General features: G+C 41.6%; 1 protein-coding gene across 6 annotated transcripts in view; it reads left to right on the forward strand.

The window, feature by feature from the left end:
* CAPN3 (calpain 3) overlaps positions 1-26,347 on the forward strand; it is a 129,545-nt gene that overhangs the window by 77,599 nt on the left and 25,599 nt on the right. For 4 of the 6 annotated variants that reach the window (XM_030215244.1, XM_030215247.1, XM_030215245.1 and 1 more), the window contains 6 exons: positions 987-1,156; positions 4,938-4,949; positions 7,106-7,314; positions 9,485-9,521; positions 12,552-12,569; positions 24,299-24,412. In XM_030215244.1, coding sequence (XP_030071104.1) covers positions 987-1,156; positions 4,938-4,949; positions 7,106-7,314; positions 9,485-9,521; positions 12,552-12,569; positions 24,299-24,412 — 560 coding nt within the window. The remainder of the gene's footprint in view (positions 1-986; positions 1,157-4,937; positions 4,950-7,105; positions 7,315-9,484; positions 9,522-12,551; positions 12,570-24,298; positions 24,413-26,347) is intronic. The other 2 variants (XM_030215246.1, XM_030215248.1) reach the window with 1 other exon arrangement.

The raw sequence follows: 26,347 nt of genomic DNA on the forward strand, positions 1-26,347 counted from the left end.
CAACCCCGTAGGCTAGCACTCCCCTTCCTCATCCAGGTAGGCATCAGCAGAGAGAAAGAGAAGTAGGCCACATGAATGAAATGTATTGCAGCTTCCGGGTTTTTTGGAAAAAAACATTTCATACTGCTGAAACTTCTTTATTGACTGTAAACAGATACGGGTAAGCAAACTTTAAAAAAAAGAAAGAAAATTAGTTATAGAACAATACTTTATACATGGAATATTTGCTCTAACAATTTTAACCTAAGAAGCACTGTGTAAAATACAAGTCAAAAGCCAAAAGATTCTGAGTACAATACAATACAAACAGGCACAAATTTTTAGCAAATAAAAGCTAAGTAAAACACAGGCAAAGAAGTTTTTGAGGATTATACACATGGTGTACGGACATAATCAGTAGTCGTACTGCAGCATTCTAAAGTTTTGAACCAAAACTCATTTGTCATATATGGCCCTCTGAATTTTTTTTAAGTATGCTGCTCTCTATGAGCTATTGTTCCTGACAATCCCTTTTTGTTGGATGTTTTTGTTTGTTCAGTGCTGGCACCCTTGGGTCATAATCCAAAGATAGTTCTCAGACCCCAATGCACTGTCCTTACTCTTCGGAAATCAGCATGCTCTGCCTCTTCCCCTCTTTGACCCTACCAGCATACTCTTAGTCTCTTCCCCTTTCCCCTTCCTTAGCAAGAAGTGCCACAGGGGAAATAAGAAAAAAAAAAACCCATTTTGTTTGACCCAAGGCTGCTGTAGCTCTCTTTGCTTGGGCCTACATAGCTGCCACCGTTACTTCCTCTTGTCTAGGTCCATATGACTGAAGGCAATGTTTTTTCTGGGGTAGCCTCTCATGTCTCAAAGTAGGACAATCAGGTCTCGCTCTGATGATGTCTTCCAGTTACTATGTTATAGGACAATTGAGCATCTAACGAAATAAATATTTTTTCTGCCTGTTCTGTTTCTCATTGAAATTTTATCCTTTGCTATTGCAGACACATTTTGGACCAACCCCCAGTATCGCTTGAAACTTTTTGAGGAAGATGATGACCCTGATGACAAGGAAGTCGTCTGCAGCTTTTTGGTGGCACTTATGCAGAAGAACCGGAGAAAGGAGCGTAAACTGGGAGCCAACCTCTTTACCATTGGCTTTGCAATTTATGAAGTAATGCATTTCTGGCATTTTGAAGATAATTTTATAATTGGGGGGGGGGGGGGTATTTTAAGCATGAAAGCAAGCACAATTTTATAAAGACACATTGATGCCTAGTGTAAGTGACATAGCACCTATGAAGTGGTGTAAGTCTGTGCCAATTTCTTTTTTTTAAATGTACATATGTAAATTAATAGTTTTAATATCCTATGTGAGTACTTCACTCCTGCACACCCCTACTGGCAAAGTATGCCCCATCTTGTCATGCATGAACCTGTACACCAGTTCGTGTTTTATACAAGGCAATTTATTTACACATGTATGTACCCATGTGAAATAAGTTAAAAAAATTATCTCCATAGGGTGTATGCGAGATATTGCTTACATGGAAATTTGGCATATATGTGTGGACATATACGCAGTAATGCTAGTATCCTAAACATTTACGCACATAACACCTGCACAAATGTTAACATCTATTTTATAGAATTGCCCCTTTGTGACTAAAATGGTGAACATCTTACATATTTTATTTTTAAATAAGCCCTTATGTGGGCCGCACTGCTGCTAAATCACATAAGTGCTTTTGAATATTAACCAGCATGAGACCCATTCTGTTCCTCAAACTATCACAATGAAACAATGGATTGTCTTCCACACTCCTTTAGCAAAGGTACTATAAAAATATTGGGGATAACCAAAACCTGAGGTGACCAGCATTTTTTTAAACACTGGCTGCTGTGTTTAGGTTTTGTTTGCTTTTTAAAAATAAGTTAAAGGAGGTCTTTATTGAAACATTCAAGTCAACTGTTACCGCATCTCAAATATTGTGTTCAATTCTGGTCACTGATCTCAAAAAAGATATAGTGGAATTAGAAAAGGTGCAGAGAAGGGTGATGAAAATGATAAAGGGGATGGGACGACTTCCCTACGAGGAAAGGCTAAAGTGGCCATGGCTCTTCAGCTTGGAGAAAAGACGGCTGAAGGGAGATATGATAGAGGTCTATAAAATAATGAGTGGAGTGGAACAGGTAGACGTGAATCGTTTGTTTACTCTTTCCAAAAATACTAGGACTAGAGGGCATGCGATGAAGCTACAAAGTAGTAAATTTAAAACGAATCTGAGAAAAGGTTTCTTCACTCAACATGTAATTGAACTCTGGAATTCGTCGCCAGAGTATGTGGTAAAGGCATTTATTTATTTATTTGTTGCATTTGTATCCCACATTTTCCCACCTATTAGCTTAGTGGGGTTTAAAAAAGGTTTGGACAGCTTCCTAAAGGAAAAGTCCATAGACCATTATTAAAATGGACTTGGGGAAAATCCATTGCTTTTATTTCTGGGATAAGCAGCATAAAATGTTTTGTACTTTTTTGGGATCTTGCCAGGTATTTGTGACCTGGATTGGCCACTGTTGGAGACAGGATGCAGGGCCTGATGGACCTTTGGTCTGTCCCAGAATGGCAATACTTATGTACTTATGTACAAACTAAGCACAACTCATCAAACATCAATTAGCAAGATCAAAAATAAAATTTCTACCTGATACAGTATATATTTCTAGAGACACCCTGATAAAGCACACCCCCACTTTTTCACATAATTATACCCAAGACAACTTCCCCCGCCCCCACACTGCAGCTCTCTACTCTACAAACCATCATATCCCCCAAACCTCCACCCCCACCTTCCTACCTGCCCATATACAAACAGTTAAACCAAACTCAAATTCCTCACAGATCCCCATATCCTGTCCTACTGTAGGGGCCCTTTTACTAAGCTAATGCGTGGGTAGCCCGTGCCAAATAGGCACTACCGCAGGGGTAGCGCGGGCACCCTGCAGTAGTTTCAAAGTTGGCGCATGCTGTTTCCCGTGGTAGAAAACAATTTTCTATTTTCTACTGTGAGGGCGTTTCCAGTGGTAATCAGCAGCACGGCCACATTGGTGCATACTACCTGATTACATGTCAGATCTGGTAGACCTGCCACCCAGGAACGCTAAAAGGTCATCCCGCACATTCCTTAATCTTCACTTCCCTAGTTGTAAAGGTCTAAAATACAAACTAACGCATGCGTCACACTGTCCTTACCTGGGTACACAATTATGGAACGCACTGCCGCGCAACTTAAAAACTACTTATGAACTAACTAACTTTTGCAAATCCCTGAAGACCCACCTATTCAACAAGGCTTACCAATAAGATCAGCAACTGTAAATGTAATACAACGCCACCTTACCTATTATCAGAACTGTTTTTGCGTATATCTGCTTGTTTGAATCTCGATTATGCTACTTTCTATGGCATCTCTGCCTTACCTATTATCAGTATTGTTTTCTACTTATTTGTTTAAATTTCGATTATGATATCCTTTATGTAACACTAACTGCTACCTCCCAATCTACTATCTACCAATAATGATACATTGTAAGCCACATTGAGCCTGCAAAGAGGTGGGAAAATGTGAGATACAAATGCAATAAATAATAATAATAATAATAATAATAATTACCACATAAGTAGCATTTGAGCCCTTACTGCTAGGTCAATGGATGGCGGTAAAGGCTCAGGCAGTAAATAGCCGTGCATTACTTTGAATTTTAGTGCACAGCCATTTATTGTCCCACTAAAAAAATGCCTTTTTTTCCCTAGCCACAGTAAAAAATGGCCCAGCGCGCACCAAAAACATGCACCCACACTACTGCAGGCCACTTTTTACCATGGCTTAGTAAAAGGACCCCTTACTGCTGTGGGTTTTTCTACCCAGATATTCAGTGCAGGGCTATACCTGGACACTGGCACTGACCACGGACTCGAGAAGACATAGTTTATTTTGAACACAGCACCACTAATCCCAAAATGATCTAATAAGCTCCATAATATAGTGTGATCCACTACATCAAACGCACTAGACATACCAAATTGTAGCAACAAAATTTTATGCCCCTTGCTGATTATAGTTCTGAATCTTGTTAACAAGTGTAGCTAAAACAGTGTCAGTGCTAAACCGAGGCTTAAAGCCAGATTGTGAGTCGTGCAAGACAGAGTGACGTGATAAGTGTTCCATTAGTTATTGAGCTTCCAAACCTTTCATAGTCTTGGTCAGTAACGGGATCGAAGCAACTGGCCTATAGTTAGATACTTCATTCCTTTTAGCCATATTATTCTTCAGAACTGGAGTAAGTATAATGTTTCCTTTTTCAACTGGGAAATGATCACTAGAAAATCTAAGAACTTGGTGTTGGGTGATATGTTCTATGAACCAGTCAGGTGATTCTTTCATAATATCATTTGGGCATCCGTCTTGTAAACAAGTTGTGTATGCATATTTTAGTAGAAGTGGTTTTACTAGAGAGGTCGAAGGTAGTTTAAATGAGGTCCATATCTTATCTGCTTTAACAGATACAACTAGCTTCTCACATTCAGATAGAAATCCATGTGAACTAATGAGATCTTGTCCAATATTCTTAATCTTATTTTCAAAGTATTGTGCAAGTTCATTTGCAGATGATGCAATATCAGTTGACATTGTTAGATTTTGTGTATTCGTTAAGCTATTTTGCACCTCTGTATCAGTGTCAAAGCCAGAGGATGGGAATGGCTGGCATCCTTATGTAATACTCATTGAGCTTCTGGGTATTACCCTCTATACTATGACAAAGAACATTGGCTTGAAGTGTCCGCAGTTCTTGATCTCGTATGAATTCAATCACAGATTTCCTTACAGGGCTTATATTTAGCACTTTCCTACCAGTACTTGTGCTAACTTGATTTTTTTTATTTTCTCTCCAAGGTACCAAGAGAGGTATGAAAAGAATGGCGGAGGTGATAACAGCTTGCTGTAATATGCTTAGTTTGCACTTTTTAATGTCTAGTTGTAAAGAGTGTGACATTCTCCAGTTATGTGTCTCTGCAGTGATTTAACACAAATCACTCTCAGTTTCACTGTGATGCGTCAGTTCTCATGTATGATTTTTAGTTCTTTTCTGTTTTCTTTCTTTCTCTTCGTCTAACTATACAGAATACTAAGGCCCTAACTTACCCAAAATGGTAACAGAAAAATTTCTACCTGCAAGTTATTCTCTAAGAATTAAATGTGAAAACCTAGTTTACATAGAATGTAGAGATCGAAATTGAGAAGTCCAGGATGGGATATGCACAAATCCAATAGTATTTTTAGAAAAGGTTCTGCCAATGCAGTATATTTTCTAACATACCAGTAGGAATGCTTGTGTATTTACCAATATGAACAGTGCGAGCAGCCATTTTAGAAATATACATGTGGATAAAATGTCCAGCAGAACCTCAACAGTTTCCACATGGAGGTGCCACAAAGTAAGTAATGAGGCCACAATTTTAATTTAGTTTCATTTTAGAGAGGTTAATAAACAATGGAGAATTGAGGAACATGGCTTCCTTAATCTGCCATGTAAAGCTCTGGCTGAAACGAGCACTTTATAAAAATCCATGTGTGACAGTAAACTAGTATAAAACCCAACGGGGTTATTTTTCCCCATAGAGGTGTATTCCTTTTGTAAAATGTGGAATACAAGTGTAGATTTTTGTCCCACTGAAACTCCACCTCACCACATCACATCCCTTGCAATCTGTGTGGTGTGTGGATCTCCATGTGTAAATAGCAGCTTTCTATTGATACTTGTATGTGATAAACACATTGAAATGGAGAAGAGACGGCTGAGGGGAGATATGATAGAAGTGTATAAAATAATGAGTGGAATGGATCGGGTGGATGTGAAGCGACTGTTCACGCTATCCAAAAATACTAGGACTAGAGGGCATGAGTTGAAGCTACAGTGTGGTAAATTTAAAACAAATCGGAGAAAATTTTTCTTCACCCAACGTGTAATTAGACTCTGGAATTCATTGCCGGAGAACGTGGTACGGGCGGTTAGCTTGACGGAGTTTAAAAAGGGGTTAGATAGATTCCTAAAGGACAAGTCCATAGACCGCTATTAAATGGACTTGGAAAAATTCCGCATTTTTAGGTATAACTTGTCTGGAATGTTTTTACGTTTGGGGAGCGTGCCAGGTGCCCTTGACCTGGATTGGCCACTGTCGGTGACAGGATGCTGGGCTAGATGGACCTTTGGTCTTTCCCAGTATGGCACTACTTATGTACTTATGTAATATTTTTACTGCTGTAATTGAATATTGCTTATGTTTGACTTATACTTGCTGTACACTGCCTTGAGTGAATTCCATCAAAAAGGCGAAAATCCTAATAAATAAATAAATAAATAAACAAACATTGACTTGGTGTATATAGTATGAAGGAAGGATATGAGTAATATATATATATATGTTGAGTTAATGTTATGTAGCGTAAAGGAAAGATATATATATATATATGTAGCATGAAGGAAGGGTGTAAGTTATACAGCATATGTATAGGTTGAATTAGTGTATATGTAGCATTGAACGTTTGCTCAGAAGTTATAATATATAAAATTTTATAAATAAATAGAGACAGTTACAGTATGTTTCTAATTTACATCAGCATTAGAAAGGAGGGAACAATTAGATCAGGGGATTCTAGAGGGAAATGAACCATATTTGGGTGAATGGGTGTTTATGGACATGCCTGAGAATAGAGTGTAGGGAACTAATAGGTCACATAGGTCACATAGAAGTTGTTGGCAGACAAGGACCACATAATCTGTTTGCATCTGTCAATTTGTACCTGATTATTGTGCTGCTTAAACATCGTTAACTCTTCTTTTGTGTGGTCTAAACATCTATTTTCGTATCATGACAAGTACTTTCTTTTTTTGATGAAAATGCCCAAGTTTCAGCTTTTCTAACTCTCAATATTTGTGTTTTTATGATATTTGCCCACCTGGGGACAACAAGTTTTCAACAATTTTACCCCTAAATTGATACGTAAGACCAGCTTATATCAGAGTTTTTTTGTTTTTTTTAATAGAGCTGTCTTTCTTTTAGATGCATGGTAACAAGCAACACCTGCAGAAGGACTTTTTCCTATACAATGCCTCAAAGGCTAGATGTCAGTCATACATCAACATGAGAGAAGTCTCGGAGCGCTTTCGACTGCCTCCCAGCGAGTATGTCATTATCCCATCAACGTATGAGCCTCACCAGGAGGGAGAGTTCATCCTGAGGGTTTTCTCAGAGAAAAGAAATCTCTCAGAGTAAGTTTCAATTCATTATACTAGTCCCTCAGAGGAGGTCACATTTTTTTCTTATTTCTCCATAGAAATGGTGAACATGGGTCCTCTTAGCTTGATCCACAGTGCTTTCTGCCTTTCTGCATTCTTCCTCTCTGTTCATTTGCGTGAGGGAGAGAGTAATCGTGAGTCATAAAGCGTGGGGAAGGGATAAATGGAGCATGATGAGAGCTTCGGAGGGGGAGTGAGGACACAGTGAAAGCCTCAGGAGAGCGAAAGGGAAGCATAATAAAGACCTCGGGAGAATAGGAGAGGCCAAGAGGGAGCACATTGAAAGATTTGGAGATGGGATAGGAGAGAGAGGAACGTGATGAGAGCTTTCCAAGGGAGATTGGATAAAGGAAAGATTTCTGGGACTCACAGGGAGGGAAGACTGAACTTGGAAAGGAAGTAAGAGAGAGGAAATGAGGAGGAAGGAGAGAAGATCTAAGGGAGGGGTGTAAAGAGAAGGAAATACAGAGGATCAGTGACTGAGGATGAGAGAATTGGGGTGAAAGGTTTAGAGATAGGGGACAGGGCCAGAGTAAAGGAGAGAGTGGGAGGGCCCTGGATATGGGGGAAGGGCACAGGACATACGATGAGGGAAGGGGAGACAAGACAAGACTGTACCAGAGATCTGTTTACAAAGGGAGAGTGTTCCAAAGAACAGTGAGGAGGGGGTAAGATGGGTGAGGAATTTAGGAGTAGAGGGATGTGAAGAGAGATTTCTGGGAGTTAGGAGAGGGAAGGCAAAACCTGGGTTATACAGGGCAGAAGGAGATGGCAGGAGAAGTAAAAGGAGAGGATGGGGAGGGAAGGATGCAATGAGAAAGAAATGTAGATGACCAAATGCAGAGGGAGAGAGCACTGGGGAGAAGGAGGAGGAGGGACCAGGGTAAAGAGGAGAGAATAAAAAGAACAATGTGCAATAAGCAAAATCTTAAATTGAGTTCTCTAACTAACAGGAAACCAGTACTGCTCACACAGTAAAGGGGAACATGTTGGAACTTTTTTTATTCCATAAAGGAAAGAGACAGAAGGAAAAGAATAAACTGAAATGGAACAAAAGACACCAGACAGAAAGAAGGAAAATAGCAACAAGAACAGAACACGTCAAGAATGAGACAAAGGAGCAGGGGTGTGCTGGTAAATTTTTAACAGGCTCTTTCTCCGGACTTAGCCAGCTCTGCAGTTGGAAGGGCCAGGGGTGGCCGGGTGGGGGGGGGGGGGGAGCAACACTTGCCTGTCTCTCCTCCCTCCCTTCATGCGGGCACGCTAGGCATACCTTTGCTGGCAACCAATAAATGGACTGCCACCACTCCCAACGTCTTGCTCTGAGCAGCATGCTGAAACTTCTCACACATGCTGGAGAAGTCCCAGCCTGCTGCTCAGAGCTGGAAACAAGTAGCTGGGAGCAGCAGCAGTCTATGTACTTGGCTGGCAGGGCTCAGCATCCCCACCAGCAAAGTAAAAGAGAATTCAGCAGGGGGCCCAAGCCCACATTTTGGGAGCCAGTTGTTAAAGTAGCCATGGAGGGCCCTACTTTAACAACCGGCTCCCAAAATTCTTAAAAACTTAACAACCGGCTCTTGCGAGCCTGTGAGAGCCTGCTCCAGCACACCACTGCAAAGGAGAGACAATGAGCCAGAAAAGCAAGCTATTAGTGTAAAACACCCTGGGACCTAGTTCAGTCTCTCACTTGGATATGTCTCTCACACAGAATCTACATGTTGGGAATAATTAGATTTTGTTGGTTGGCACAATATTTCCTGGTGTCTAATTAGTTCTGTTGTATGCAGGACATAGCTGTCAGTTTAGAGGTGCTTGGATTAGGTCCAAATAATATAATCATATTAAATGTTAAAGATTGCCCCCTGATATTGATCCCGCAGTGGTCAGCATTTTTTAAAAAGCCAACTGCCATGGGTAAAATAAATCCAGGCATTTGACGGCTGTATCTGAATAGCAGCTGCTGCTGAATATCCGCAGTCAACACTGCTATGCCACTGGATGTGCTATCCAGTTACTGATGATATTCAGACTGCCAGTCGGATAGCTATCCGGATAAAGTTAGCCCTCACCCTTCAATAAAGCTGTCCTATCTTTTAAATGGAGGAAATATTTTTGTAAAATCTGCATGTGTTTTTCCTTTTAGGGAAGTTGAAAACAAGATTGAAGCAGAGCACCCTAAGGTAAGTACCTTCCACTCATAATCTATGTAGCACAGAAGGGCGGTATGTAAATAATCAAATCAAATCCAAATAAAAATAAAGACATTCAGAACTCAAGTTACTGGAACAGTGAACATGGTAGATCCTCACTTGCCAGCCTGTGCGAACAAAGCAAATCAATGTTTGTGGCTAACGATTAGATATAGTTAGTGCCTAACGATTAGATATAGTTAGTAAGACAAATCTGTGGACTTGTGCCCCAGTCTGAATTAGAGAATGGCACAGGGACAAAGTTTGTCCCCATCCCCGCCCCATCCCTGTGGGTTCTGTCTCTGTGCCTGCCCCATCCCTGCAGGCCCTGTCTCCATCCCTGCCCCATCCCCGCAAGTTCTGTCCCCGTCCCTGCCCCGTCCCTGTGGGCTCTGTCCTCATCAACAGAAGCTTTGAACACAGATGGGTTTATATTTAAATATTTAAAGTTTAAAAAGGAACAATATGCTGTGCAACTGTTGTGTATAAATTACAAATAGAAAACAATAATAACAATGAGCAGCTATAATAACCCTCCTTCCCACCACCACCCTCTACCCTTCCAACTAGAAAATGACACAGGGACAAAGTTGGTCCCTGTCCCTGTGGGCTCTGTCACCATCCCCATCCCCATCCCCACGGTTACTGCGGTTCCCCGTCCCCATGTCATTCTCTAGTCTGAATATCACTAACTACTTTCTCACATAGAATAGGTATGGGGGCTGTTGTAAGGTGGTCAAAGCAAGTTGCATGAAACATTGGCAGGGTGTAATAATATGCAACTCGGGTCTCACAGCCCACCCACTAGCTCAGTTCTGGGGATATTTCCCTCAATCCGACCTGAGCCACAAGCTAAATTTTACCAGATGTGTCAGGTGACTACACACACCACACTCACAATTCCAGTTCACCTGCAGTTGAGCTTGGGAGTGAGTCAACGGTTCGGAATAGCGATCCGAGGCATTGAGAACTTGTGACAGACCCTATGATATCACTCTGCTCAGTTCAGAGAGCAAGAATCTCTGCTGTCACCTCCAAGAACCACTCAGTACTCAATGGTTTCAAAAGGCCACTCAATGTTTACTGTAACTCCTGCAATGAGCAGTCAACAACAAAATCCTTCAGAAGTCAGACAGTTTATGATAAATTCAATTCCAAACCACTTTCCAATTATCCAGTTTCTCCCTTCATAATATATTTACAGCAGTGGCTCCAGTATCTTGTTATTTACATATATACATCTCTTCCTTTTTTTCTATACCCATCCTGTCGGGCCAGTGATATTCCAAGACTGATCCAGTTACTCCTGATATCAATCCCACTCCTTCAGGCACAGAGCTTTAGGCTGTCCTTCTTCCACTGATGCACTTCGCAGGGTTGCACCCTGGCCTTGAACAGGCTTCCCCTGCTGTGACTCCTGCTTCCAGGCTAGATTCCTCTTATCCATCTGAAGCTCCAGATTCCTTTCCAGTTGCCGCTTATAGAAGCAGCAACTACTCCTTTTCTCAGCCTGAGTTTATACTGCCCTCTAGTATCCCCCTCTGCTGCTCCCAAGGGTCCTAGTGGGTGGTACAGGCAACAAAAGACTGCATTCTCCCTTCAGTGATCTTTTATCAACTGTCCCTCCTCCCATAGAACATATTTTCTCTGCTACTTATTCAAATATCATTTCCCTTGTGCTGGGCTTCCTCCCACTCAAGAACATCCCAAGTCTCCCTCAAGTGACTCCAGAGAGCTAACACCAAACACTAGTAATCCCCATATAATGGGGATTACAAATAGAATTCATGAATTTACAGCACTGATATGAGTCCTCAGGACACAACTAGCCAGTCAGGTTTTCATGATACCCACAGTGAATATGCATGAGACAGATTTGCATACAGTGGAGATAATGCATGCACCTTTATCTTATGTGTATTCATTGTGGATATCCTAAAAACCTGACTGACTGGGTTGTGAACCCTTGATCTAAAGGAATGAAAGATGAAGCTATCTACTTCTACCGACTTCATTCAGTATTATCTGGAGACTCGCTCCGGTTCCTGTCCTATTAAATCCCAGCCCTCTATATCCTGTTTCCTATAGTTCAGCAAACCTAAGGGAAATCAGGACTACAGACCCCAGAATGCATTGGGGTGGACTTGAGAAAGCCAATATGATACTGGATTAGTGATTATGTATGTCCTGCATAGGAACCCTTCTCTATCATTTGCTCCTCAAGAATAACTATACGTGTTGATTTACAGCAGAGGTTACAGTACAAACATATTTATACTTCAAGAAATTAAGAGTATGGTCCAAGTCCAAGTTTAAATATAGGCACCACAGATAAGTGCCTAGGGCGTGAAATACCTGGGCTAAACAGGAGCCTGATTCCATTTGCTTTAGGACTGTGCAGTATGATTCTCTCTTCCGCACTATTCTCTAGTCCTGGTATGGGTGCCAGCATCTTAAATCTGGCCCTGGTATGGTCTAATTGTTTCTGAGCAGAATCTTGCCCTCTTCCACTGAGGTGTTGACAGACAAATGGACAGCAAAGAAAGGAATCTTACAACCAGAGGACAATAGAACAAAACAAAGTGATAACTGTGAGTTACCAGCATATTACATTGGCTGGTTTGTTTAGGTGGAAGGTCCCCTGTGCACACCTTTTGACCCTTTTATCTAAAGGGTATTCAGGGCGCCTTTTAAAGGGGTCTTCAGCTTTTGGGGCTTGCTAGTTGCAGCAAGGGTGCACTGCTACTGGATGGACCAGAGTCCAAAGTGAGGGAGCCTCAGCCCACCCATGGCTATGCCACTGCCCCTGACCAACCAGCTGAAGAAAAATTATCTTCTTTTCTAGGGCAGCTAGTGACACTTGGGTCACAAAAGAATAAAATGTCTTTCTGTAACAAAATTAAAGAACATGACTTTCAAATTTTGAACAGAACTCTGCCTTGCTAGGCCAGGAATTATATTCATTATGTTTAGAAGAAAAAATTATTATATCCATTGTTTTTTTTGGGTTTCTTCCTCCAGAAAAAGAAAAAACACAAGGTAGGTTTTTGCAGTTGGTTTTGAAAGGGCAATGCAAGGCTGGCTTGGACTGAAGAGCATGCATTTTGCGAGAGTGATTCTCTCTGAAATGTTAGTGCAGTGACACTGGAACTTTTGCCCTCAAAGCTAATTTTAAAGACTGGGCAGAAAGCGCCCCCAAACCTATTGCAGTATTTTGTCCTATATAAGTTTTTCTATGGAAGTTCTTCTCTTCCACAAGTTTAAGAAAATCTGGGCTTTTCTTTTGTATATTAAAAACAAATGTTTTTTCTTGCAAAACTGTCCTCCCAACTACTTGTACATATCAACCTTAGTCATGCCAGATAAAGACTAATGGTCCATTATCTCAACCAGTCACTATTCCCAGTACATTTGTGGAATAGAACATTCTATTGCGTTCTATCCTTCCCTCATCACCCCTTCTCTCTTACTGAGTCCTTCACACACAAAATCTCCAAATGTGTGTGTGACTGATTTATTGTAAAAAGTACTATTTTGACTTTTAGCACATAAAGGATTAGATTCTATAAATGGCACTGAAAAATGTAAGCCCTGAGCACTATTCTACAAGATCCGCATCCTTTATAGAACAGTACTAAGCGCATAAATGACACCAAACTTTAGACACCAGCAATTAAGCCTGCTGAAAGCAGGTGTAAATGTTGGCGCCCGATCGAGTCTATTCTGTAAAAATGCGTGTAAATTCTGGGAATGCCCCTGGAATGCCCCCTGAAATGCTTCTGTCCATGCCCCCTTGAAATTACGTGCTACAGAAGTTCTGCGTACAGCATTATAGAATACATTTGTGCGTGTGACTCCCAATTAATACCAATGCTTGGTTGTTAGCAGCCAATTAGCTGCACTGATGGATCATTAATCAATTAAGTTGTGCATTCAATGTGGCTATGGCAACTTTAGTTGTCATACATAGAATCCAGGGGAAAGTGCCATTTGAGAAATAATACAATTTTGCATTTATTTTTCTGCATGCAAAATTTTATTTACATTATCAGTTAACTAGATGCTGTGTTGCAAAATTGTGCAAATTACATCAATCTTTGTATGCACATGAACTATGTGTCAAATAGGTTTCATGGTGTGCAGGAACAAAGCAGACACAGAGTCCAGAAGAATCTCATCCAAAAGAACCCAAACGGTCTGTATTCAAAAGGACCCGACATGGCCACTTTTCGCTAAAATTGGTATCAGGGGTATAATCAAACATTGACAAAATTAAGAACATATGCAAATAAACCATAAAAAAACATACATCTCAATTAAAATCAAACTTAAAAACAAAATCCAACAATAAAAACAAGTAATAAAATATTACATAAGTGTCACTAAATATTGGCCATAAAGAAACCAGTAGGGACATAACAATGTACCTCTTAGGTAGTATATTAGCCCCACTGAGGTGTAAATTTTTTTTTCAAAAAGTAGCCTGTGTAGCTTATTTGCACATTGTCAGCTAATAGTCAATGAGTGGATTTATAGGTTCTGCATTGTGAATGTGCAAGTTATCCTGTGATGATTTGCATGCTAAAAGCCAAAACACTGCATATCATTGCAAATAATGTGCAATCTTTGGCGGTTTTAGTATATAAAGTGCCAAGTTTACTGCATACCTCATCATGCAAAAGCGAAAGGCATAATTATGTTTTCGTGCAATTCTATAAGTGAGCGCCTCCATTTAGGTGTCCCGAGGGTGCATGGTAGGAGCCTGTTCTGTAATGGAACTAAGTCCTGTTGTAGAATATTAGTGTAACCTACTGTTAGTGCCCAACATTTAACCACCTGAACTTACACCAGCCGTAGAGCTGGTATAAGCAGGGCCAGCATTAGGGGGAGAGCAAACAGGGCAACTGCCCTGGGCCACACAGCTCAAGGGAGTCCCGTGGTCCAGGCATCTCTTCCCCTTCTCCTCACCACAGTCCATCTCCTCCTCCCTTCCCAATCTTCTTTAAAAATGTATTTCCCATCTCGGAGGTGCCCCAGCACAGCAGCCATTATCACAAGCTACCTATGGCTGCCCTAAAGCTTTCCCTCTCTGCCATGATCCGCCCCCACTCTGACGCAATTTCCTGTTTCCGCCTGGGTGGTTTGCGGGCGGCAGAGAGGAAAAGCTTCCGGACAGCCGGAGGCAGCTTGTGAGGATGGCTGCCGCACTGGGGCCCCTCTGAGAAGGGAAATAAAAATTTTAAAGAAGACCGCAGGGTGAGGAGAAGGGAGGGAGATGGACTGTGCTGGGGAGAAGGGGAAGAGAAGCCCAGACCACGCAGTAGCAATGCAGGTGGGGAGATGGGGGGAGGGGGGAATCAGGGGCCTCCTCAATTTCTGCCCTAGGCCTCACAATGTCTAAAACTGGTCATGTGTATGTGCAGACATGTGAGCACCATTGACCTTATAATTCAGTGGTCTTCCCTAATTTTTAAGTGGTGGCCTCTTTAGATGCAAATGAACTGAAGGAGAGCCACCATATATCTTCCCATGTGAGGCCTCAACACTGCTGATCAGTGTGGGTCAATGACAACCACTCCACCAGCTTGCCTTCAAAGTTTTAATTGAGCGTATCCTCAAGGAAGGAGGCATTTCCAAATACATTCACTTGTGTCTATTGAGAAATGCCTTGTCCTTCAAGCATGTGGCTCTTTCTCCCATCCACTTCCCCCTTTCTGCCGCAACCTTGGGTAGAGAGGTAGGGCGTAGCAGAAAAAAGCCAGAATGATGATGAGAGCTACTCCAGAGGACTCCAAGGACCTCCTCTGGCCCCCGGGCCTTACACTGAAGAACATTGCTATAGTTCATTACCATCAATGTGCCCTAACGCGATGACCTCTTTCATTTTCTTATACACATAGACCTTGAGTGTTTCTGGGTTCAAAAAATTAAGCCTATACTTTGTGCAATGCTTGAAGTTTAATCTTTGCTCTGGTAATTCCCAAGAGGATGCAGTTTTTTATACTAACACCTTTGCTTGAAAAGGTCCAATTGAAGCTTATCCCAGTTCCTGTAGGTTTTTTACAATAGTCCCTGTCCTTAAACCTCACCTTTAAATTTATATTATAGGGCATTTTGTTGACCGTTGGCACAAAAGCCGGACTGTAAATATTGAGAACAGTGCTGATACATTTTAGAAGCAAAGGTATCCTCAACAAAGCTCCAGAAGTGACTGCAAATGCGGCTTCTATTTTCTGTGCAATAGGACACCAACTAATAGAGACTTTAAAGAGTTCAGCCAGTGCTTGACAATGAGAACAGAGGAAATAAAAAAGGGGAAAATCAGTGAGAACATATTAGGAACCCCCATTCCTCTTTTTAGACCAGCATTGATTTCATTCTCTGTTTGTATCTTGAAATGCCAAAGTGGAGGAGAAGGTTCACAGCAGAGAAACTTCTTGTGAGCACATGAGTGTTTCCAAAGCAGTCAACCCAAGTTAAAAAAAAAAAAAGATATGATGAATTTAGATTCAATGCATGTCTTGTGACAGTGCTACATGTGCATGAGGGGAGAGTATGTGAGCATGCTGTCAACTCTCAGAGGTTTGTGCAACTGAAATGACTTCAACTACATTCTCCAACCCCATTTCTCCAGTGGTTCCCTAACTGTATGTGCATGAGGCATTAGCTTGGATATAAAGAAAAGGAAAACAGTGTCTAAGCTGGGGCTTATCGAATGTGTCCTGGCAACCCCCCAGCCAGTCAGATTTATAAGAATCCAGGTACTGGAGAAGTTAGTCAACATCTTTGAAAAGATTAAGCAATTTAAAACTTGAGAAGGTGCCAGGAATGCTGGCAAAAATAAAATGTAACAAAACAAAAAAAACCTACTCCAGTAAGTCAGCAGACATTGGTAACCTAAGAGATTTCCTAACCAGCATTGTAGTCAATAATGGATTTCCTTGCTTTTCAAAGAAAAAAATTTAATAAACAATTCCAAGTTAAACAAAAATAATGGCTTATCACATAGCTCTAGTACCTAATAGGTTCTTGACAGGACAGATATAATGAGTATTCAGAGAACATCACAGGAGAGGATTCACAGCGTTGCCTCACTGCAAGGGATACGCCTTGCAGGTGACTACTGCTACTGAAAGCTGTAGCTCCTACATATGAGTAAAAGGTGCATTTCTACCGGCTTGCCCTTGCACTTGGGTTGTGGTCTTGTTTTAGCCAATAAACCCAATCTTATTATAGATACTCACCCGCGTTCATCTGTCATGTAGAGAAACACTAGACCTGCCTGAAAGAAGTAATCACGTATGGACAAGAGATTTGGAAATTTAATGATTGCACTGTTGATCAATTCAACTCAGACTCTGCTTCTGAGTTTAGATAAGAGCTAATATGGATAGAATGTTATCTGCTAGCATTAAGGTGGCAATTTTATAAGTGGGCATTTTCTTTTAGGCACCTGGATGCTATGCAGTGACAGCCTTTCTACAACATGAAAAAGCGAAATCCAACGGGAGAGACAATATCGAATCCATTTATAACAAGTCAATCCCCCAAATGCCTTCAACAGGTTTGTGAGGGCACACCCCAACAACGTATAGAAACGAAAGTTAATGCTTAATATTTTAGTAATGGGGTCTGGCTTTGCTGCTAGACTCACTAAGATCAGCTCGGCTGTGGTAAACAGCCCGTACTGAACTCTCTATGTACTCTCTGTGTAGCCTTTCTACAACATCATCTGGGCACTAGATTCCATTACAGAATACTAGCGTAACCCAGCATTGGTGCGTCTTACATTTTAGGTGCCCCCAGTTACACCTAGAAGGTGACCAAAACTGGGATTCTCAGTTTCAACCGAAACCAAACCAGCAACCAAAATTTGCAGTTCAGTTTTAAATAGAAATAAATCAATACATAGAAAAGAAAATAAGATGATACATTTTTATTGGACTAACTTATTACATCTTTCGATTAGCTTTCAAAGGTAACCCTTCTTCTTCTTCTTCAGATTAGAAATAAGCAAATGTTGACAAATATCAGAACATATAAGTGAAACACAAAAGCATTCCAATGACAGACTCACAGGAAGAGGGAAGGTAGGTTAGGTGAGAAACAGGAAGAGCTGGGTGGATGAGAGTCACAGAGAGATGGATGGTTGACAGAGGGTGGAGGACTGGCCTAGTAATTAGAACACCGGTCTTGAAATCCAGAGGTGGCCAGTTCAAATCCTACTGCTGCTCCTTGTGATCTTGGGCAAGTCACTTAACCCTACATTGCCTCAGGTACAAACCTAGATTGTGAGCCCTCTTGGGACAGAGAAATATCTAGAGTACCTGAATGTAACTCACCTAGAGCTACTACTGAAAAACATGTGAGCAAAATCTAAATAATAAATAAAAACAGTACAATTTATGGTTTATAATGGGCTAGGAAACCCAGATCTTTGTTAAGTCCTGCTGGTAGGTGTCAAAATATTTCATCATTTTGACTTCAAAGGTCTTGCATTCCTGGATTGTCTTAAAATGTCCTTTTAGTATTCTTACCATAAGATCATTGATGCAGTGTTCTGATTTGTCCCACAGAGGTGGCATCTTGGTTGGCATTTGAATGTTTAATATTATATCTATGTAAATTGAGCCTCTTCTTTAGCATCTGACTTGTTTCTCCAATATAGCACATGAAACATACCACATTTGAGGGTGAGCATGTAAAGAATCACCATATGCTGAATGTTTTTCCCATGTGAGTGATTGTAGAATCTTGTGAGATGTGTTGGCAGAGTTTGTAGCTAGGCATATTGCAGGGTTGTGTGCCATTCTTTTCTTTTTGAGCTTGTATTAGGAGTTTGCTTTTCACTAGGGTCTGTTTGTGTTCAATGTTTGTGACTGACGCCAAGTACTTCATGGAGTTTCTATGTAAGCATCCATAATATTTCAGCTTGTTCAGTTTCTCAATAGGCATATTGATGTTCTAGGTCCCACAGCAATATTTACTGTGTTGAGTGTTCCTTGGTAGAGTCATTGTTGTGTTACTTCTGTAAGTTAGTGGTGTTATGGTAAAGTAGATTAGCTCTATAGATCCTGGGTAATTTTTATAGGTTTTGTATTACAGGTACGTCACGATAAGCTTGGAACTGGAGAGGGTTTATGTTTTTACTGAGGTGTCACCAAAATCAGAATATTTTTTTTATATGGTGAGTTCCTGGGGAAATGCCCCTTTTCTGCTTTACATAAGAACATAATGGGGCAGACCGATTGTCCAGTCTACCCAATATCTTATTTCCAGCAGTGGCCAATCCAGGTCACAAGTACTTGGCAGCTTTCAACATCAGAGATAAGTAGTGGCTTTCTCTATGTCCACCTTAATAGCAGTTAATGGACTTTTCCTCCAGGAACTTGTCCAAACCTTTTAAAATCTAGATACACTAACTTCTGTTACACATTCTCTGGCAACAAGGTCCAGAGCTTAACTATTGGTTGAGTGAAAAAAACATTTCCTTCTATCAATTTTAAAAGTATTATCATGTAACTTCATTGAGTGTCCCCTAGTCTTTGTCCTTTTTTGAAAGAATAAACAATCAGTTCACGGTTATCCACTCTACACCACTCAGGATTTTGTAGAACTCAATCATATCCCCCTCAGCCTTCTCTTTTCCAAGCTGAAGAGCCCTAACCTCTTAAGTCTTTCCTCATATGAGAGGAGTTCCTTCCCCTTAATCATTTTGGTTGCCCTTCTTTGAACCTTTTCTAATTCTGCTATTTTTTATATCATTCTTAGAGGAGGGGCTATGGGGGTTTCTGTGGATGCAAGATAAACATATTTTTAAGTTAACAGTATGATGATCCAGTGTCAGGGGTCAGTATTTTTTATATTATATTTTCAGGCTACATATTTAAACTGCTACTTCAAAGGTATTTACCTGTTTTATTAATACAGCTTTATAATAAATTTATATTTGTTGTAAAACAAAGTTGAAGGATATGTGTGTGCCACTGTGGTAATTTATATTGCAGGATACTGTGATGTGTGTTGAGATGTTGACCAGACACAAGTCTACAATAATGGCAAAGTTTAAGTTATGAGATATTGAAACTATATTTTAAAATGTTAATGTTTCCAAAGTTTCCATAAGTATGTACGGCAGTGATTCCCAAACTGGTCCTGGAGGAACCCCAGCCAGTCAGGTTTTCAGGATATGCACAATGAATATTCATGAGATATTTGCACTGTGTCCACTGCATGCAAATCTCTCTCTTGAATATTCATTGTGGATATCCTGAAAACCTGACTGGCAGGGTGCCCCTAGAACCACTGGTGTATGGGGTTTATGTTGATGCAGGACAGACTGTTTACTTAGAAATCCATCAAGTGCACTCTACAGCATTACTTAGGAGTATATCAACAACTACTCACACCTATATGCCTAGTGCCCCCACCCATGTCAAATCGGGGCCCTCCAAAATGTCAGGGCTGTCTACGCCACTGCCCTGTAGAGTGCATGCTAATTCATCTTTTTCTTCCCATTGGATACTTATTACTGGTGTTCCTAAAGGTTCAGTCTTGGCACCAGTTTTATTTAATCCTTACTTATACACATTGGTAAAGCCTTTTCAATAAGAAAATAAGAATAGCCATACTGGGTCAGACCAATGATCCATCTAGCCCGGTATCCTGCTTCCAATAGTGGCCAATCCAGGTCACAAGTACCTGGCAGAAACCCAGTTAGTAGCAACATTCCATGCTACCAATCCTGGGGCAAGCAGTGGCTTCCCCCATATCCATCTCAATAGCAGACTGCACTTTTCCTCCAGGAGCTTGTCCAAACCTTTTTAAACCCAGATACGCTAACCACTGTTAGCACATCCTCTGGCAGTGAGTTCCAGAGCTTAACTATTATTAGGGGTAAGTCATTTTTCATTTGTTGATGATTTTCAATTAATTTACTTTCAGGCTTATTTTCGAAAGAGAAGGGCGCCCATCTTTCGACACAAATCGGGAGATGGGCATCCTTCTCCCAGGTTCGCCCAAATCGGCATAATCGAAAGCCGATTTTAGGCGTCCTCAACTGCTTTCCGTCACGAGGACAACCAAAGTTCCCAGGGGCGTGTCAGAAGCATAGCGAAGGCGGGACTGGGGGGTGCTTAACACATGGGTGTCCTCGGCCGATAATGGAAAAAAAGAAGGGCATCCCTGACGAGCACTTGGCCGACTTTACTTGGTCCATTTTTTCTTGCGACCAAGCCTCAAAAAGGTGCCTGAACTGACCAGATGACCACTGGAGGGAATCGGGGACAACCTCCCCTTACTCCCCCAGTGGTCACTAACCCCCTCCCACCTTAAAAAAAAACTTTAAAAATATTTTTTGCCAGCCTCTATGCCAGCCTCAAATGTCATACCCAGCTCCCTGACAGTAGTATGCAGGTCCCTGGAGTAGTTTTAGTGGGTACTGCAGTGCACTTCAGGCAGGCGGACCCAGGCCCATCCCCCCTACCTGCTACACTTGTTGTGGTAAATGTGAGCCCTTCAAAACCCACCAGAAACCCACTGTACCCACATCTAGGTGCCACCCTTCACCCCTTAGGGCTATGATAGTGTTGTACAGTTGTGGGTAGTGGGTTTTGGGGGGGCTCAGCACCCAAGGAAAGGAAGCTATGCACCTGGGAGCAATTTCTAAAGTCTACTGCAGTGCCCCCTAGGGTGCCCGGTTGGTGTCCTGACATGTGAGGGGGACCAGTGCACTACGAATGCTGGCTCCTCCCACAACCAAAGGGCTTGGATTTGGTCGTTTCTGAGATGGGCATCCTCGGTTTCCATTATCGCTGAAAACCGGGGATGACCATCTCTAAGGACGGCCATCTCTAAGGTCGACCTAAATGTTGAGATTTGGGCGTCCCTGACCGTATTATCGAAACGAAAGATGGACACGCATCTTGTTTCGATAATACAGGTTTCCCCACCCCTTCGCGAGGATGTCCTGCGAGGACACCCTCAGGAAAACTTGGGCGCCCCGTTCGATTATGCCCCTTCAAGTAGATCCTAATGCTATCAATCTGCAACTTCTGAATTGTCTCTGATGAATTATTAATTGGCTTGACACTAAGTCCTATAAAATGTGCAGCAATGTTGATCGCTGATCATCAATTTACCCCAAAACTAAACCGTAAAATAGATGGGTGAAGCTTGTATTTATGTGATGTGGAAAATCGGTCCTTTGCTTGATAGGGACACATTGCTTACATTTATTCATGCCTTAGCAATTAGCATTTTGGATTATTGCAATGCTCTCTGTAATGGTATTGACAGTCTTCACTCAAAAGAGTTCAACTTATTCAGAACATGGCCATTCACCTCCTTCACAACCTCAGATTAGCTGATCAAGTGTCTCCCTTCCTTAAGGAAAGTCAATGGTTACCTTCAACCGTCTATGGGCAATGAAGACTGGTCAGCCTGCAGCACTTTTGATTCCTTCCCCTATATTATACTCTCAAGAGATCATCTGTTATTCATCCCTCTCCAGCTAGAGCATGCCATGAAATTACTCATAATTATGCATTCCGTATTTTATCCTCACTCTTTTGGGGTCTTAACACTTCTTTTCTCAAATGTTTGGGAATGAGTGACTTCTGTGTTAGGTGTGGTGGACCTCCAGGCATCCTTTTCTGTGTTCTATTCCTTTATGGGATATGCATAAAGGAATCCTGTGCAGAAGGAATGGATCCTCAGAAACTTAGCTGAAATTGGGTGGCGGAGCAGGTGGGGGGAATGAGGGGTTGGTGGTTGGGAGGCTAGGATAGGGGAGGGCAGACTTATACGGTCTGTACCAGAGCTGGTGATGGGAGGCGGGACTGGTGGTTGGGAGGCGGGAAATACTGCTGGGCAGACTTATATGGTCTGTGCCCTGAAAAAGACAGGTACAAGTTCAAGGTAAGGTACAAATTCAAGGTGAGGTATACACATATGAGTTTATCTTGGGCAGACTGGATGGACCATGCAGGTCTTTTTCTGCCGTCATCTACTATGTTACTATGAGGCTTATTTTCAAAGCACTTTGGGAGGCTAAGTTCCATAGGTTTCTATGGAACTTTGGGAGGCTAAGTGCTTTGAAAATAAGCCTCTATGTATTATAATTTATGATTGTAAACCGTTCTGATGTTTTTAATGAAAGGCGATCTATAAAGTTCTATATAAACATAAAAAACATTGCTTCAGGGACAAGCTTGGATTGTAAGCCCTCAGGTTAAATGCTTACTGTATCTGAAATTAACAGTTTAGCTAAATACATATAAATAAATACAATTCTCCACACTTCAACCCACAGGATAGCACCATACAAGGTATCTGCCACCATCCTTCCCTACTCAGGGATAGAAACTTAACATTTTCCCTTTCTGCCCTGTACGTCTTTGTCCAGCATTGACTGAGCAGGTTTAGCTCCACCATTGATGGGGATATGAAAAATCAGAGCCAGATAATAATAGAAAATAAGAAGGCCCAGTCCTCCATCCATCCTCCCAATAGTACTGCAACATCTTGAAGGTTATTCCAGCCTTAAAAACATTAAACACATGATAACTTTATTAACAGTGGGAAAAAAAAGATTGGGAACTGCAAGTCATAGCACTGAACTTAAGCAGAGCATGGTACTCTAAAGAAACAGTTATTGGAACTGTTCCCCCCCCCCCCCCCCCCCCCCATCCAGAAAGGTTGTTGATCTCTGCACTGGAACATTTCCTCTGTTTAGGATACAGTTGAGGAGCATCAGATCCTTTCCTTTGCCTGAATGATCCTGTTTTCCATCTCACACTGATTATCTCATGCCCGCATGCTTGCACTTTTTTTTTTTTTTTTTAGAAATATTTTACCTTCTGATTCAGGGTTCTCGTGGCAGCACTACCTAGAAGGCTACCTTCCTGGCTTCTGCATACTGTTATCTCATACCACCCTGAGTGAAGACACTGTGTTGAAAGTGTGCATTTGAGTGCGGTCTTCTGCTGCCAGAGAAAGGTGAACACAAGCACAGAAAGAAGTTGTTAAAAGCATCAGTTCCACTTTCTTGTGAAAAACACATGGTTTACCAAAAATCCCTAACCAACACTTCCCTTGCCTGAAAGTGTTAGTTTATAAATTGATATAAATCTGTATTGAATGCACTGGGTCCCTTTTCTGTAGTATTGCTATAGCAGTTAATGTATTTGAGTCATTCACTGCTGCATTAGCACTGCAACTAATGCATTCGTGCCCTTCCTCAGGAAGGAAGGCAGCACTGGTGCGTTTTATCTGCATGGGATGTTCACTACACTGCTGTTACTTTCTGCTGTAGAATGGTGGCAGCACTGGTGCTTTGCATCTGCACTGCAGGGGGATGGTTGCTGCACTGCTGTTACTTTCTTCTGTGGAACGGAGGCAGCACTGGTGCTTTGTATCTGCATGGGATGCTTACTGCACTGGTTTCAATTTTGCTCCGGAAAGAAGGCAGCAGTGGTGTTTTTTTTATCTGATTGGGGTGTTTACTGCACTACTTTCACTTTCTGCCCTGGAAAGAAGGTAGCTCTAGTGCTGCTAGGGGAATGTTTACTGCACTGCTTTCATTTTCTGCTGTGGAAAGAAGGCAACACAGGTGCTTTGTATCTGCACAGGGATGTTTACTGCACTCCTTTCACTTTCTGCTATGAGCATGTTGGCAGCATGATCACTGCCTGTTCTTACAGCATTTCCTTCTTCCGCTTTGTAACCACTTCCTTTCTAATCCTTTCACTCTCTTCTCCCATCTCTAGCCAATCATCTTTGTTTCTGACAGATCAAACAGCAATAAGGAGTTGAATGTCGATGAAGTGCTGGATGAGGAAAAGAAAAAAAAGAGCATGGAAGAGAAAAAGAAAAAAGCTGAGGTTTCGGTTCTCTCGAGCATGAGGGACATTGAATATGCCATGGGTGGCATGTGGAATTAGATGGGCATGACATTTGGCCAGGGCCTGTTTTATCAATGGGTAAAAATGGCAGCTGTCTTGGGCCAAACCTAACAGGGGGCCCATAAGTAAAGCAATCCTGAGCACAGGGCCTACTCTGCTTCAGCATCTTCCTTCACACCTACCACTTCCTCCAATCCAGCAGCTTCCCAAGGGAGGAGTAGCCTAATGGCTAGTGCAGTGGGCTTTGATCCTGGCAACCTGGGTTCAATTCCTACTGCAGCTCCTTGTGACCTTGGGCAAGTCACTTAACCTCCATTACCCCAGGTACAAAACTTAGATTATGAGCCCTCTAGGGACAGAGAAGGTACCTGCATATAATGTGTACAGCACTGAATACATCTAGTAGTGCTATAGAAATGATTAGTAGTAGTTAAAGAAGCATAAAGGCACAGGGCCACCAAGAGTCCACTGCTGCAATCTGCCCATCAGTAGGGTTACCATATGGCTCCAGAAAAAGGAGGACGGATTGAGCCAGCCGGGTTTTACTTCCATTGCTTTGAAAGCAATGGAAGTAAAACCCGGCTGGCTCAATTACTTCCATTGAAAGCAATGGAAGTAAAACCCAGCTGGCTCAATTTGGCCTCCTTTTTTCTGGAGCCATATGGTAACCCTACCCATCAGTAAAAGCAGTATTTCAAGTCTGAAATAAAATAAAGTCCAAGCCATTGATGGCTGTGTTGGTTCTGCCCCTTTTAACATCACTTCCTGTTTCTGAGTCAACAGCGGTGTGGACCTATGTTGTGCCTTCATGCTGCTTTTTCCAGAAGCAAGATAAGTTACACTGCTAGACTGGGGGATGGGGAAAAGGATGCTTCTGGGGCTGGACCTGGGGGGCGGCGCACTAATAAAAGTTTGCCCAGGACCCCTTGGAAGATTAATGTGGCCCTGCATGTGGGCTAATCTGCTTGTCCATGGAATTCTTATACTCATTTTTTCCAGTTTGGGTAAATCAGACAAGTGGAAAAGATGGCTGGGTTAAAAGACATGTCGTAATCAAGAGGTGAAAAAAATATGGAATTTACACTGAGTAATTCCACTTCACAGCACTCTGGCTTAGACAGTGCAAATGAAATGCGTCACTGCTTCCTTAGTTTAAAGGCCCGGCTTTAAGAAGAGTTCTCACTCTACAATTTTTAAAAATGAAGAGACAAGTTGGCTAAGAGAAGAACTGAGCACGACTGAAAAAGAAATCTTACTGTGAATACTCCTTTAGCAAATAGAGAATTAGTAATATACAATAGGGGAGTCCCAGTGACCAACAGCATCACAGAGAGATGAAGGGTGAGAAAAATAATACTGAGATCATAACTTCAAGAATAAAACAAATTAAAAAGCAACCCAACAATAGATCAAATGAAGAAATCATTAAAAGTCTTTTAATAAAGACGTGTTTTCACTAAGCACCTAAAAATTAGATCATCCTTTGTTAACCTTGCTTCTTTTGATTGAGAGTTCCACTGATGTGGAGAACGCATTTTTCCTTGCCTTGATTAAATAAATTTTGGATAATTGGGAGGAAAGGGGGATATCCAAAGAACCCCTTCTTATCCAGTGATGTCACATTGTGAACATTTTCCTATAGAAGTGCTGTTATGGTAAAAGAGTGAGCCAGAAATGAACATACAACACAGCAGAAGAGGCCAGAGAGGCTTTAGGGTTCTAGTTATATTCTGCTTACATCTGCAAGTTAGAGGGGGTTCAGGACAAAAGTTCAACAATTCCAGTAAGGTCTATGTCTATTATAAGATTTATATGAATGAGGAACTGTGCTTGGAGATGGCCCCCATTATTTCTACATGGCATAGATGTACATGAACAACTTAGTTCTTTATTTCTTCTTGCATAGGTTAATGG

This window comes from Microcaecilia unicolor, chromosome 9 (genome assembly GCF_901765095.1).
Source record: "Microcaecilia unicolor chromosome 9, aMicUni1.1, whole genome shotgun sequence".
NCBI lineage: Eukaryota > Metazoa > Chordata > Amphibia > Gymnophiona > Siphonopidae > Microcaecilia > Microcaecilia unicolor.